The sequence below is a fragment of the Mobula hypostoma genome, assembly GCF_963921235.1.
Source record: "Mobula hypostoma chromosome 30 unlocalized genomic scaffold, sMobHyp1.1 SUPER_30_unloc_1, whole genome shotgun sequence".
Taxonomy (NCBI): domain Eukaryota; kingdom Metazoa; phylum Chordata; class Chondrichthyes; order Myliobatiformes; family Myliobatidae; genus Mobula; species Mobula hypostoma.
The window spans coordinates 300548-315002 of NW_026948158.1; the positions used below are offsets into that span (position 1 = coordinate 300548).

At 44.9% G+C, this 14455-nt stretch overlaps 2 protein-coding genes across 3 annotated transcripts in view; both read left to right on the forward strand.

Moving 5' to 3' along the window:
• The first annotated feature begins 3762 nt into the window (after nt 1-3762).
• The window catches only part of LOC134341322 (late histone H2A.2.2-like), a 55396-nt gene continuing 44703 nt past the window's right edge, over nt 3763-14455 (forward strand). For both annotated transcript variants that reach the window (XR_010016756.1, XM_063039208.1), the window contains exon 1: nt 3763-4138. Coding sequence is in view for 1 of the 2 variants with exons in the window: in XM_063039208.1 (XP_062895278.1) it covers nt 3763-4138 (376 nt within the window). In the remaining variant the exon portion in view is untranslated. The remainder of the gene's footprint in view (nt 4139-14455) is intronic.
• LOC134341314 (histone H1-like) lies at nt 13781-14416 on the forward strand. The gene has a single exon (XM_063039199.1). It carries the CDS (start codon nt 13781-13783, stop codon nt 14414-14416), a length of 636 nt encoding a protein of 211 aa, XP_062895269.1.

Consider the following 14455-nt stretch of genomic DNA (forward strand, 5'->3'; position numbering starts at 1 on the left):
TTCATATCCAGTTAGTCTTTATGGTGGGAGAGGTACGAGATTTAATGTTCATAATAGTTTTGAAAATGCTGTAAATTTAACTTTAGTTTTGAACATTGGAGTGAGTAGTGGGATGTCATGGGAGATGAGGCATTGGGGAGTGATCATTTTCCTATGTTTATAAGCTTGGGTTTGGATTTATATAGGGGGCCTGAGGCCACTTTTAGGAGGTGGAACTCTGGTAAAGCAAATTGGGAGAAGTTTGAATGTTTTATGTGCTGAGCGTCTGTCTGGACTGAATGGTGAGGATGATGTGGATTTCTGCAAAGAAACGTTGTCACATTATCCGTCAAATAGTGGTGGAAGAGAATCAATTTAAAAAGTGCATTAGTGGGAGGAAAGCTGTACCACGGTGGACGGAGGAGTGTGCAGAGGCAGTTACTGAGAGAAACGTGGCATTTCGGAAAGTTACGAAGTATCACTCTCCACGTGATCATATTAAGTGTAACAGTTCACAGGCCGTGGTAAGGAAAGTAATGAAGCTTGTGAAAAAGATTTACTGGAGGTCATATTGGAAGTATTGGAAGGAATATTAAACTTGAAGATGTTTAGGGAATGACTAAGAAAATGGGGGTGTGGGATTCATAGGGTTCCGAATATTGATTAAAGTAGGTAATACAATTGTTCCTGAAAGAGAGACGGTTTAGTCCTGGCTCGGTGACTTGCTGCAATTCATGATCAAAATAGGTGGAGAGACTAAACAATGTAGGGATAAGGTTTTACAAGAATACCTTAGTGTGTTGGAAACCAGCTGTAGCAATGATAGTATTAGTGATGTAGAGTTTCTTTGTGTGAATTTAAGAAAGCTATTTATAGTACAGGTCAGACGGCTCCAGGAAAGAATGATACATGTTGTTGCATGTTTAAACATATGGTCAACAAGTCTTTAGAGATAATATTACATTTCTGAATTATAATTGGAGTTCAGGGCATCTTCACTCCTCATGGAAAATGGCAATTGTGTCTATTCTAAAACCTGGGAAACCCCGTTGGATCCTCCTAGATATAGACCAATATCACTGACGTCCCATTTGTGTAAACTTACGGAATGGATGGTAATAGTGTGGTTGAATTATATTTTGGAAAAGGGAGGTGACCTGCTGTTGTTAACATACTGGATTAATTTGAGGGGCAAGTGCTGGTTCCACGCCACATGTTTCAAAAGCAGTCAATGATTTTATGCAGGAAACTCCACAGCTGCTTGAACACAGCAAGCTTCCACAAACAATATACTCAATGGAGATGTCAATCCATGGCCTCACATACTGACACAATGAGGCCACACTCAGGTAGGAGGAACAACACGTTGCATTCTGTCTGGGCAGACTCGAATCTGATGGCACTAACATCGATTTCTTGATCTTCCAGTCAAGCCTCCCCTCCCTCATCATTCCCAATCCCCCTTTCCCTCTCGTTGCCTGCCCATCGCCTCCCTCCAGTGTTCCTCCCCGCTTTTCATTCATCCATGGCCTCCTGTTCTCTCCTGTCAGATTACCCCTTCTCCAGCCCTGTATCTCTTTCACCGATCAACCTCCCAGCTCTTTACTTCATCTCTCCCCCTCCCAGTTCCACCTGTCACTTTGTGTTTCTCTCTCCCCTCCCCCACCTTTGAAATTTACTCCTCATTGTTTTTTCTCCAGTCCTGCTGAAGAATCTCGACCCAAAACGTCAGCTGTACTTTTATCCACAGATGCTGCCTGGCCTGCGGAGTTTCTCCAGCGTGTTGTGTGTGTTCCTTGGATTTCCAGCATCTGCAGATTTTCTCCTGATTATTACTCAATGTCAACAGGCATTTTGTGTGACAACTGTCAAAGTCCCACTCACTTCGAAATGCAGATATGAAACTCGAGGTTCAGCAGATGCTGGGAATAAACTGTAAAATAACACACACAAAGTACTGTGGGAACTCAGCAGGTCAGGCAGCAGCTAAGCAGAGAAATACACGGTCTAGTTAGGATGAAGTGTCCTGGCCCATGATATCAACTATTTATTCCTCTCCATAGATGCTGCTGGGGCCACTGACTCCCTCCAGCATTTTGCAAACATAAACTTCTTTTTTCAGTCAATCAGTTTCCAAATGTTCCTAAACTTTCACTTGTAGCCTCATCCTCCTGGTCTGATTCCTTCCTTCTACTCCACGTAAACTCGAGCCTCCATCAGATCTGGAGCCCCAAAGCCCTCATTTGTGTTGACCTCTCTTGTTTCTGCTCCACCATTCTGCTGTCGTACTTTAGAGGAGAGTGTTGTATTGCAACAGCCCGGCAGTGTGAGGCACAGCCCTTCGAAATAAGTGAAAATGACACAAAACAATGACTAGAGCAGGGCAGAAAGACTTTAACTACACAAGACTTCATCCTCGGTCCAGAGCCGTGAGGGATGAGGAATATTTGGGACAAAACCCCAGTAAATTCATCTTCTGCAGTTTACAGAAAGTCATGGAGTGAATTCAAGGTAAACCTCTTCATCCCCAGACCGGTGACCAGTTACATCCTGAACATTATAGGGTGAGTGAGTGGTGAACAGCAGGGATGGGTTTGAAAGCTCTGGTGTGCAATAGGAACACAAGCAGGTACCAGCTGGACTGAGTAGCCTCTCGACTGTTCATTATCGGTGTGACAGGGAGGAAGCACCTGAGACACGGGATTTGAAATGGAACTGATCTATTTGTCTATGACAGATCCACAATATTGAACACCGGTGTATTTTAAGATGGTGGGATGAACCCCCTCAATGCTCAGTGACCAGGGTTCAGTCCTGGATCTGATGAGCAGCCACAATATCTGTGGAATCTGACATTAACAGTCCCATATAGAGCTTATTTTAACTTCCTCCCTGGTGAACTTGCTGGTGTTTCAGCAGGTGCAGTGCCCTGATCTAATGAATCCCTTCCAAAATGAGTGGTAGTGAACGTCAGCTCACTGGTATCAACTCTATGGCCATTTATCAGGTCAGTCCATGGACAAGTGCATGTATTGGGACTCTGGTGTGCTGTCTTCTCAACCATCTCCCCCTTCATATTCAGTGATTGGTAGCATTCAAATGCTGGGGAACTGACAGACACAGCAGAAGTGACACGCTGTTGCATTTGAGATTCTCAGACAGAAATTCTTTGCCTTTTCTGCCCTGTAAAATGTTTGCAAAGAAGATCAACAGGTGAAAGAGAATATATCTCAGTGAGGCTGAACACTGTCTGGAGGAACAACACTTGTAACTGGGCATAGTTCAGGCATAAGGACACAACATCAAATTCTCTGTTTTCCTCTCTGCCCATCAAGCTGTAACTTGGCTCAGTGTGTCTCTCTCCATTAGTACAGTTTCACATTCTGGGTATCTCCCACAGACCTACTAAGCACACAATACAAACAGAGCTGCTTTGTGAGAGTTTCTGCTGATTGTGACCCTGCTGGCATTCGACGGTGGTAAACTCAGAGTCAGCAATGCCATTGAACATCAAGAGAATGTGATCAGGCTTTCTCGGTGCAGACTGACACTGCGGTATTCTTGCAGTGTGAAGGCTTTTACAAATAAAATGGCATGAGGCATTTTCAGTTTCAGGAAAACCATAACTCATTAATTATCCTACAAACACAGAAACATAAAGCACAGTTTAAAAAACAACCTCATGTACTTCCATCGTAACCTCAAAGAAGGTATAAAAAGGGCGAGTTGGGGCTGGGTGAACATTCTTTCATTCTCGGTGGAGCAGTTACTGTGACTGTGGAAATGTCTGGACGTGGAAAAGGCACCGCTGGCAAAGCTCGGTCCAAGGCCAAATCTCGGTCGTCTCGGGCTGGACTGCAGTTCCCGGTCGGCCGGGTTCACAGACTCCTAAGAAAGGGTAACTATGCTGAGCGGGTGGGTGCCGGAGCCCCGGTCTATCTGGCTGCTGTGCTCGAGTATCTGACAGCCGAAATCCTCGAATTGGCCGGCAATGCAGCCCGGGACAATAAGAAAACCCGCATCATCCCCCGACACCTGCAGCTGGCCGTCCGCAACGACGAGGAGCTGAATAAGCTGCTGGGAGGGGTGACTATCGCTCAGGGCGGTGTGTTACCCAATATCCAGGCCGTGCTGTTGCCCAAGAAAACCGGCGGTGCCAGTAAGTGAAGCGACGTAAGCTGAACCTATTTACCCAAAGGCTCTTTTCAGAGCCACTCACAGTGTCTGTGGAAGGGCTGAGCAGCGGGTGATTTCCGTTCAGAGTATCTGGGCTGTGTATCTGTCACGGCCCCGACCGGAGCCATCCCTGGCAACGTTTTCTCTCCTTCCGTCGTGTTTCTTCCGCGAATTAAACCGGTATAAATCTGCACAGTACGCGGTCCGCTTCACCCTGACTCATTCCCCCTCTCTGCTGGCTGAATGGAGCTCTGTCCCCTTGCGGGGTGGGGAAATGAACTTCCAGAGTCAGCCCCCGGAGGGTGAATTTAATCTCCGATCATTGAACGATTCCGGTCTTCATGACCTGAAACCGTGTTGTCTGGGTTTCACATTGCGGGTTGACCCTGGACCGTTCCGGTGTGCAGCAGACGGGAACACCGCCTGCCGATCGCTTCATGAGCAATTCCCACCGCCTCACAGAACAATAATATTTGCAGCTTTACATTTATCTAGAAAAGTACATTTACCCTATGGAACTGACAGTATTTACTAAAAATCTCGTCCACCTGGGTCTCTGAAATATAAATGAACATTTTGCAAAGAAAGGGTCAGTTTGGTCAGACCTCCCGAGACACGGCTCCCTCTGTGAGGCGGTGGGTCGCTCTGAGAACAGACTTTTGTTTGTGCCAGGGAGAAAAGGGAAGGGGTGGGTGGATCGACAAGGAGGTTCAGTGCTGTCCTGACTCTAGTTGGAACTTCTAAACACTGATGGATAAAACCGGACACAGAATAAATTCTGCTCCACCAACCCTTTTGCAGTGCGGCGGTCCCAGTCCACATGATGGGGCAATCCCCAGGGATGTCTTCTCTAAGTACCACTGAGATGGTCTCCCTGGTCAAACACATCTCTCCGTCTCTCTCCCCTCCACTCCATCGTACCTGCAGCATTTGTACTGTGAAACTGAGTTGCCGGTCCTGCCCCTCCGACAACCATTTTCTGTTGGGGATAACCACACACTGCTCCAGTCCACCCAGCTGAAAATGGGTACGGGCAAATGCTGGGGGTTAACCTCGCGATAGACTGGCGACCTATGGGGTGGGGGGGGGGGGTAGTCTCGTACTCTCAGTCGCTTTACGCCACAGAAACCGGCATAAGCACCGGCCTGATGGGCCACAAGGCTCGGGACAGACTTTAACTTTTAAATATAATATCCCAGTCTCATGCACGGATCCATGCCCAGGGGTCATCTGCTGTTCAGAGAACAAAGGACAGTACAGGAGTGGCCCTTTGGCCCTTCTCTACATATTCCTGTGTCTGTCTAAGATTTCCTTAAATACTCCTGCGCTCTCTGCCTCTGCCACCACCCCTGACAGTGCATTCCATGTCTCCATCAATCTGTTGTCTTCACTTTCTTCCTCTGAGCTTAAATACATCCCTTTTGTGAAAAATATTACTGGCTGTCTACACCAACTATGACCACAAAATTCCACAGGTTTCTATCAAATCTCTCCTGAGCCGACGCCACTTCAGAAGAAAAAGTTTCAGCATGTCGAGCCTCTCCTCAGCGCACACCTCCTCCAGACATCCTGTTCCAAACCCTCCACATGCTTCCTATAATGAGGTGATCAGAACTGAACACTGTACTCTCAATGTGGCCTCACCAGCATTTTATAAACCTGTAACATCATGTCCTTGGTGCCTTGCCTGATGAAGGTAAACATGCCATACACCGACTTTACCTCCCTGTCAACCTGTGCTCCCAGTTTTAGGGAACCGATGTCTCTGAACCTCAATATCCTTCTCTTTGTCAACACTGTTAATGTTCCTACCATTAACTGTGCACACCCTTGATGTTGGATCTCCCAAAGTGCAGCCCTAGGTATCCTTTTCACCACAGTGAATGTATGGAATGCAATGGGATTATCTTCAATCCTACTTGCTGGAGATTTTTCATCACTGTTTCCAGCTCTCCGAATGTTCTTGAGTTCCCCTGTTTTTCAAATATAGTCCTCAAACACCCTGTTTGATTCCAGCTTCCTGAGCCTTACGTATGCTTCTTCCTCCTCCTTGATTAAATTCTTGTCTCATCATCCAAGGTTCCTGAAACTTGCCATCCTTGACCCTCCCTCTCACTGGAACAAACTGGCCCTGAAACGCTGCACTGGTCCTTAAACAAACTCCAGGTCAGATGTGGATTTGACTCAAAATCCATCATTACATAATGCTGTGCCTGGCATCTAACTTAGCTTCAATCTCTCCATTCAGTGACTGGTGTTCTGTTTCACATCCGCCTGTCAATCTCATTTCAACCCTCAAAGGGAGCAGCAATGAACTTCATGATCCTGACTGCTCTCCAGTGAAACTGCAAACTATCCCTCTTGTAAATGTCACCCCAGCACCAGAAGAGGTTCCAATGTTCCATAATCCTGAAACCCTGTCCCTGTATCAGCTCCTCAGCCACACATTCATCTGCTCTCACTTTCTGTTTGTATCCCTAGTACCACAGGGCACTGGGAGTAAACTGGAGATTACAACATTTCAGGTTCCGCTCCATAACTTCTTCCCTCTCTATATTCACTGTGGGACATTATCCCTTTTCTACCTGTCCATTGGTACTGACGTGAATCACCATCTCCAGCTGAATGATCACCGTCCCCCTGTTCTGTATCTGCTCTGAGATGTCCCTGACTCTCAGAGGATTTACAACTTTTAAAACCAACAAAAGGCAACGAGAAAAGTCATAAAGAGAGGAAACATTTGGAATACGAAGGTAAGCGAGCCACTGGTATTAAAGAGGTTACCAGAAGTTACTTCAGATATACAAAGTGTAAAAGAGAGGCAAAAGTAGATATTGGTTCACTGGAAGTTGTTACTGGAGAGGTAGTAATGTGGTACAGGAAAATGGCAGACAAACTGAATAAGTATTGTGCATCGGTCTTCACTGGCAAAGTCATCAGCAGTCTGCTGGAAATTCGAGAGAATCAGGGGGCAGAAATGAGAGATTTTGCCTTTACTAGGGAGATGGTCCTTGGAAAACTGAAAGTTCTGAGGTTAGATAATTCACCTGGACCAGATTGTCTACACCGGTGCTATGAAAGATGTGGCTGAAGAGATTGTGGCAGTTTTAGTAATGTTTTTTCCATAATCTCTGGATTCTGGTGTGGTTCCAGAGAACAGGAAAATTGCAAAGGTCATCCACTCTTAAAGAAGAGGGGGAAGCAGAAGAAAGCAAATCATAGGCCAGCTCGTCCGATCTCAGTGTTTGGGAAGATGATGGAGTCAATTGTCAAGGATATATTTTCGGGTACTTGGCAACACATGAAAAAATAGGCCAACATCAGCATGGTTTCCTTTAATCAGTCCTCACCAAAGACTTGTGTATCTGCAACACTTCTTCTCAGCTCTTGTACTCAGTGACATGAATGATGAAGGCTGGCAGATCAAACCCCATCTTCACCACCGTATCTAGCTGAGATGTCACTTTCAGTGAATTATACATTCACATGGACATTATTTATATAAATTACAAACAACAAAGGTCCCACCACCCAGTGGCACATCACTAGACAGACAGCTCCAGTCTGAGACACAACCTTCAACCATCAGCCTCTGCCTCTTGTCACAGAGGGAATTATGAAATCAATCAACTATCTCCCCAGATTCCGTTTTCTAGATCTAACCTTCCAGACTATAGTTAAAGGCCTGGCCAATGTCCATACAGACAACATCCACAGGCCTAACCTCATCTACGTCCTTGTGAAACTCCTCAAAGAGCTTCAAGAAATTTGCCTTGATTTCCCTTGCACAAAACTGTGCTGACTGTCTAGAATCAAACCAAATGTTGGTAGATCCCATTCTTCAGAAACCCCTACAACAAATTACAGAGTGATGGGCCTGGAGCTTCCACTACCCTTTTTAAACAATGGCACCGCATAAACCATCAGTCCTGAAGTCACAGGAGCAGGATTAGGCCTTTTGGCCCATTCAGTCTGTTCTGCCATTCCATCATATATCCCTCTCAACCCCATTCTCCTGCCTTCTACCCATAAACTTTGATACCCTTAATAATAATTAAAAATCTACTAATCTCTGCTTTAAATAAATCTACTGACTGCCTTTATGGCAGCCTGTGGAAATGAAATCCATTGATTCATCACCTTCTGACTGAAGAAATTACTCATCTCTATTCTAGAGGGGCATCTTTTATTGAGGGTGTGGTTTGGTTCTAGATTCCTCCATTATTGGAAACATCCTCTCACATCAACGCTATCTAGGCCGTTCAATATTCAATGTGTTTCTATAAGATTCTCCCTCATTCTTCTAGACTCCAGTGAGTACAGGCCCAGATCATCAAATAATTATTATATCCTAACTCTTTCAGTCCTGGGATCATTCTCATGAATTTCCACTACAGCCTCTGCAATGCCAGCACATCCTTTCTTAGAAAAGTGACCCAACCCTGCTCATGATACTCCAAACGAGGTCTGACCAAAGCCTCAGCATTAGATCCTTGTTTTTATTTTCTAGTTCTCTTGAAATGCATGCAAGTATTACATTTGCCTTCCTCACTACCAACTCAATGTATACATTAACCTTTAGGGAATCGTGCACTAAGACCCTTTGCACAACTGATTTCTGTTCTCTCCCTGATTAGAAAGAGCCTAGGCTGTTATTCCTCCTACCAGAGTACATGACCACACACTTCATTACACTGTATTTCATCTGGCACTTCCTTGTCCATTCTCCAAATCTGTCCAAGTGCTACTGCAGACTCCCTGCTTCCTCAACACTGCCTGCCTCTTCATATCATCCACAGTCTTGGCCTCAAAACTATCAATTCCACATTGCTCACCCTGTCCAATCATGTGCAACCTCAACTGGTGCCTGAGATGAAGCAAAATAATCTCTCCCTGGCCTCCACAGTGTATTCTCCAGCTTCCCACAAAGTACGAGAATGTACCTGATCAGGCCCTGGAGATTTAACAACCTTAAAGAATTTTTGCAATGGTGAAATAACTGTCAGAAATATTCATGGAAAGCCTCTCCTATTTCATTTGCCTCCACACAAGGGAATGATTCTGTGTCTAACTTACCTTTTCCTATGAATATACCAAGAGAATCTCTCGGGATTTTGCTCACTTTGCTTTCTGAATCATGATATCCTCCTTTTACCCTCCTAACTTTTATTAGAGATCCTATCTCTAATAATATTCTCGAATAATTTCCCGAGCATTGATCCAAGACTCACCAATCTATAATTTGTCTCTATTGCCTGAGGAACAACATGCCCTGGAATACCAGCATTCTCTTCTCTGATCTCACTATCCTCCATGACCACATTGATGAATACTGATGAGAAGTAAAGGTTGAGTCCCTCGCACACTTCAGACATAAACCCCTCCTCTGTGCTTGCGTTGTCGTACCCTCTCCGCAGTGCCCCTTCTCACCAACGTTATTTCTTCTTCCCGTTTCACACTTCTGATTCTCTCTCTAACTTCTCTCTTGCTTGTTTCATGTTGCCAGAGGCCTTCTCCAATTTCTACTTCTGAAATATTCCTTATTCTTCATTTTCTTTCAGTCTGAATTCATAACATCTCTCACTATGCCCCTCTGCCAGACTTTACCATCCTTGTGTTTCCTCCTCATAGAAACAGTTCTGTCTGAATTCTGACCTGATTGCTCTTAAACATCATTTACATGTTCAATGTAGACAGTTGCAATGAATTGTACCCCAAATGACCACATTACCACCAGGTCCAGTCTGTCCTTATTTACTGTTCCCAAAATGAAACTTCTATTAATGGCCAGGCTCATTTCCCAATACAATGTTTTCTCTGACCCCCTTCCCGGGTTAGACTATCCACTTCTATGTTAAGTAACATCCCAGTATTCTTCTAACATATTTAGTGATATCTGAGCCCCTGACTCTAAGGGAGTCCCAGTCAACATTGGGGAAATTAGTCACCCAATACAACTACCCTGTTGCTTTTACATCTTTCATTACCTGCTACATTTCTGTTCCTTTATCTCCTGCTGGCATTTGGGAGGCCTGTGATATAACCCCACCAGTGAATGCACCTCTCTTATCCTGAGCTCTATCCACATTGTCTCACTGGATGAAATCTCCAGTGTGTCCTCTTAGTCCCTCACCCACAATTCCATATAAAGCCTGATCTGCCATCAGCCTTCCTTGTATGTCAATCCCACTTCCCTGATTTTACAAAACATTTATCTTCCTTCTCTTTGAATCTTTTCAGTTATCCAGCCTCCCCATTCATCTCAGTTGGAGAATTCCAGTGTTTGTTATACAGTGTCTTTTTAATCATTTGTGGCCTTGTAGAACAGTGCAGGCGTGTACTTTGGTTTCCTGCAGTCCACAGTTTTGAGTGCCACAGTCCCACACAGTCATCAGATTATGTAAAGGGAGAGGGGGTTTGAATGAAGAGAACATGAGCAGTTGGCACATTTTGCATGTCACAGTTCCCAAGGAAATGTTGGATTGCCCATAATTCGGAACGTGGCAAGATCCAATAAAAAGAAGTTAGACTTAACCAGAGCGGTCATTGTATGAGTGGGCCAGAATTGGAGTGGGGAGTTGAGATTTCGTCTCTTCTGAGAGATCTAGGCCATAGGTAGATATATTTTGATTTAATCTTTATTTCTTTTGTATTACACATTTAGAACAGAGGGGATGCCAGACAAGATACTTGTCTTGATGGAAGGAGACAGAGGGTGGTCATGGCAGCTTGTTATTCAGGTTGGAGGCCTCTGACCAGTGACAGTCACAGGGATCGGTGCTGGTACTATCAGTTGTCATCTACATTAACAATTTCTCTGACATTGTAGTGACAGTGAGTTTGCAGATGACAGCAATGTTGGTGGTAGTGTGGACTGTGAAGATTGTGTGAGAGTACAATAGGATGGAGATTAACTGAGGAAGTCGGCCAAAGAATGGCAGAAGGATATTGACGTGGACAAGTTTGAGGTGTTGCATTATGAGAAGTTTAACCAGGGAAGGATCTGCACAGTAAATTCTTGTCCCTTGGAGAGTATTACAGAACAGAGGGTCCATGAAATACAGAAACATCATTCACTGAAAGTGACAACACAAGTAGTCAGGATGGTGAAGGTGGTGTTTGGCCTATTTGTCTTCATTGATCAGGGAACTGAGTAGAGAATTTGGGATGCCATATGACAGCTGTAAAAGTCAAAGTGAGACCAGGCTGTATTTTGCACAGTTCTGGTCATCCAGTTGCAGGAAAGATGTCATGAAGCTGGCAAGTGTGGAGGGAAGTTTGATGAGGATGTTACTGACACTGGAGGACTTTAATTATCAGCAGAAGCTGGACAGACTGGGACTCTCTTTCTCTCTCCTGAGAGAGTAAGGAGCTGTCTGGTGACCGTCCAGAGGTTTACAAAATCAGTAGGTGAGCACTCTTTTTGTAGGGTAGGGAAGCCTAAATTTACAGGGTAATTGTTTAAGGTGAAGGGGAAACATTTAAAAGCTACCTTATTGGTGGGGGATGTTGCATCTTTGATTAAGGAGACCAACACTTCAGTAATAAGAGGGGTTTTGATGAGGTCTTGTAAGTATAGGTTTTAAATAAAATGATGAATGATGATTTTGATGGGATTATACTGCCGGCCTCCCAATCGGCTCAGATATTGTGCAGCAGACATATTAGTAAATCACACAGAGGGGTAATGGGAACATGCTTACAGCAGTTGGGCATTTCAACTTCCTCATATTACCTTGTATGAAAAGTTTCAGTCTCCAGGAGAAATTTGGCAGAAACAGGATCGGTTCATCCCTCAGCAGAAACAGTATTTAAAAGGGAGGATGAGGCAAACATCACAAACAACAGAAGACAAAGGCAGCATAAAAGAACTTGAGAGGGCAAAGAATATCATCAAATTTAATGGGAAGCTAAAGGATTATGAAACTTTAAAAAACAGAGCGCAACTATAATAACAATATAAAGAAGTCAGATAAATTATGAAAGTAACTGGCCAATAATAGAAACAACATACAAAAAGATTTATTTTCAGATATATGAAGAGTACAAGAGAGCCAAGAATGGACAAGGTTTTTGGTTTCCTATTCTCATCTTCGGACTCACACCCCTCCCTGATCCTCTTTTTACACGATTTAGTTTATTCTGTATTTCTTATTTTGACTGTTTTTTTTTAGAAATTGCTCTGTACTGCTGTAGCAAAACAACGAAGTTAATGACATATGTCCGTGATAATGAACATGATTTTGAATTTGATACTAATCACCTTCACTGATCAATGCCAGTGCACAAAAGTTTTATTAATAAGTTGGAGTAACTTCCTTGAACTTTACTTGGAAGGATGTCGTGGATTACAGGGTGACGTGATCATTTAGGGAAGAGTGCGAAGTGTGGCAAATGCATTTCAATACAGATAAGTGGGAGGTGGTGCATATTGGAAAGTCAAACCAGTGTAGAACTTACACGATGAATGATCGGTCATTAGGGAGTGGAATGGGCCGGACAGATTTAGGGGTAAAGTGCACACACAGTTCATTGAAAGTTGTGTCACTGGTAGACAGGGTGGTGAAGAACGGGGTTTAACATGCTGGCGTTCATTAGTCAGGGGATAGAGTATATCAGTTGTGACATTATGTCACAGTTGTGTAAATGGCTGGAGGACACACTTGCCGATTTGTATACAGCTCTTGTCACCATTATAGGAAACGTGGTTAAACTGGGGAAAGTGTAGAAAAGATTTCCAAGGTATATTTCCCGGACCCGAGGATCTCAGTTACACAGTCAGTTTGGCCAGACAATGTCCTTTGTCCTTTATTCCCTGGAATCAGAATCAGATTTATCACCGTGTTATATGACGAGGAACCTGTCGTTTTATTCTGACAGCAGTACAGGCCTCTGAAGGTGCAGATGTGAACATTGTGTCAGCATAACGACAAGAGATTCTGGGAATGGCGAACAACGCTGCCAAAATGCTGGAGGAACCCGGCAAGTCGGGCAGCATATCCTACCAGAGTCCTGATGAAGGGTCTCGGCCCGAAATGTCCACTGTTTATTCTCACCATTGATACTGCCTGACTTGCTGATTCAGAGAGTGTTTTAAAGCGGCGGGCGGATTAGACGAGTATCACTGTGTTTGTGGGTCCGAACACATCGCCGGATTTCCCAGCGCCTCCTGTACAAAATGAAAAGATTTCTCTGTTACGGGATGGTCCCACTCCCCAGCTCAGTCCCGAAGCGGGAATTAACCGCAAAGTTTTAGTTAGTTTCAAAATTTCAGCCGAAAAGCAGAGAACAGGTCAACAAAATGGAGAGAGATCGCGGGCAGTGCAGTAATGAAACGGGTTAAAATAGAAAGTGCTGCCTTTAATCCCGATTAAACTCTCTTTCCGGCGAACTTTGCGGCCGCAGTGACGGACAGGGACCAGTCTGAGTCTCCGGAGTGTCCGATTTTAATTAGAATCGGAGAGTTTTTGAGGAGAGAGAAACACAGAAAAAATGAAGTCTCCGGAAGCTGACAGCAGGATGTCTCCGCCCCGTCCGCTCGCTGTCTTTAAATTGCTCTGTGCCCGCCTTTCGCTTCAGTTCTCATTCAGTCTGATTGTGAGAAGCATTTTCCAGAGTCGCCGACATGACCGAGACAGCAACCGCCGAAACGGCTCCTCCAGCCGCACCCGCCGCCGCAAAGAAGACTCCCAAGAAGAAGGCGGCCGGCCGGAGCAAACCAGCCGGTCCCAAGCTGGGCGAACAAATCGATAAGATTGTGGCGGATTGTTGCGACAGGAAGGGGATGTCCGCTGTGGCCATCATGAAGGCTCTGACCAGCAGCGGTGTCGATGTGGGGAAACGTCGCGCCCAGATCAGGATGTGCATCAAGAAAAGAGTGGAAAGCGGCTCCTTGGTTCAGATCAAGGGCGCGGGTCTTTCGGGATCCTTTAAATCCGGTCAAGGAAAAAGTGCCGTGAAAGCGGTGAAGAAAGCGAACAAGCCATCGGTAAAGAAATCTGCCATCAAGAAATCTCCCAGCAAGAAGTCTGGCGCCAAGAACCCAGCGGCGAAGAAACCGGCAGCGAAGAAACCGGCAGCGAAGAAACCAGCAGCTAAGAAAACAGCAACTAAGAAACCAGCGGCTAAAAAGGCGGCAGCTAAGAAACCAGCGGCTAAAAAGGCGGCAGCGAAGAAACCAGCGGCGTCGAAGCCAAAGAGCCCCAAGAAACTCGCAGCCCCGAAGAAGAAGGCGGCCAAGAAGACAGCAAGCAAAAAGTGAATTCAGATATACCGTTCGTAAGTGTTTGAACCCAACGGC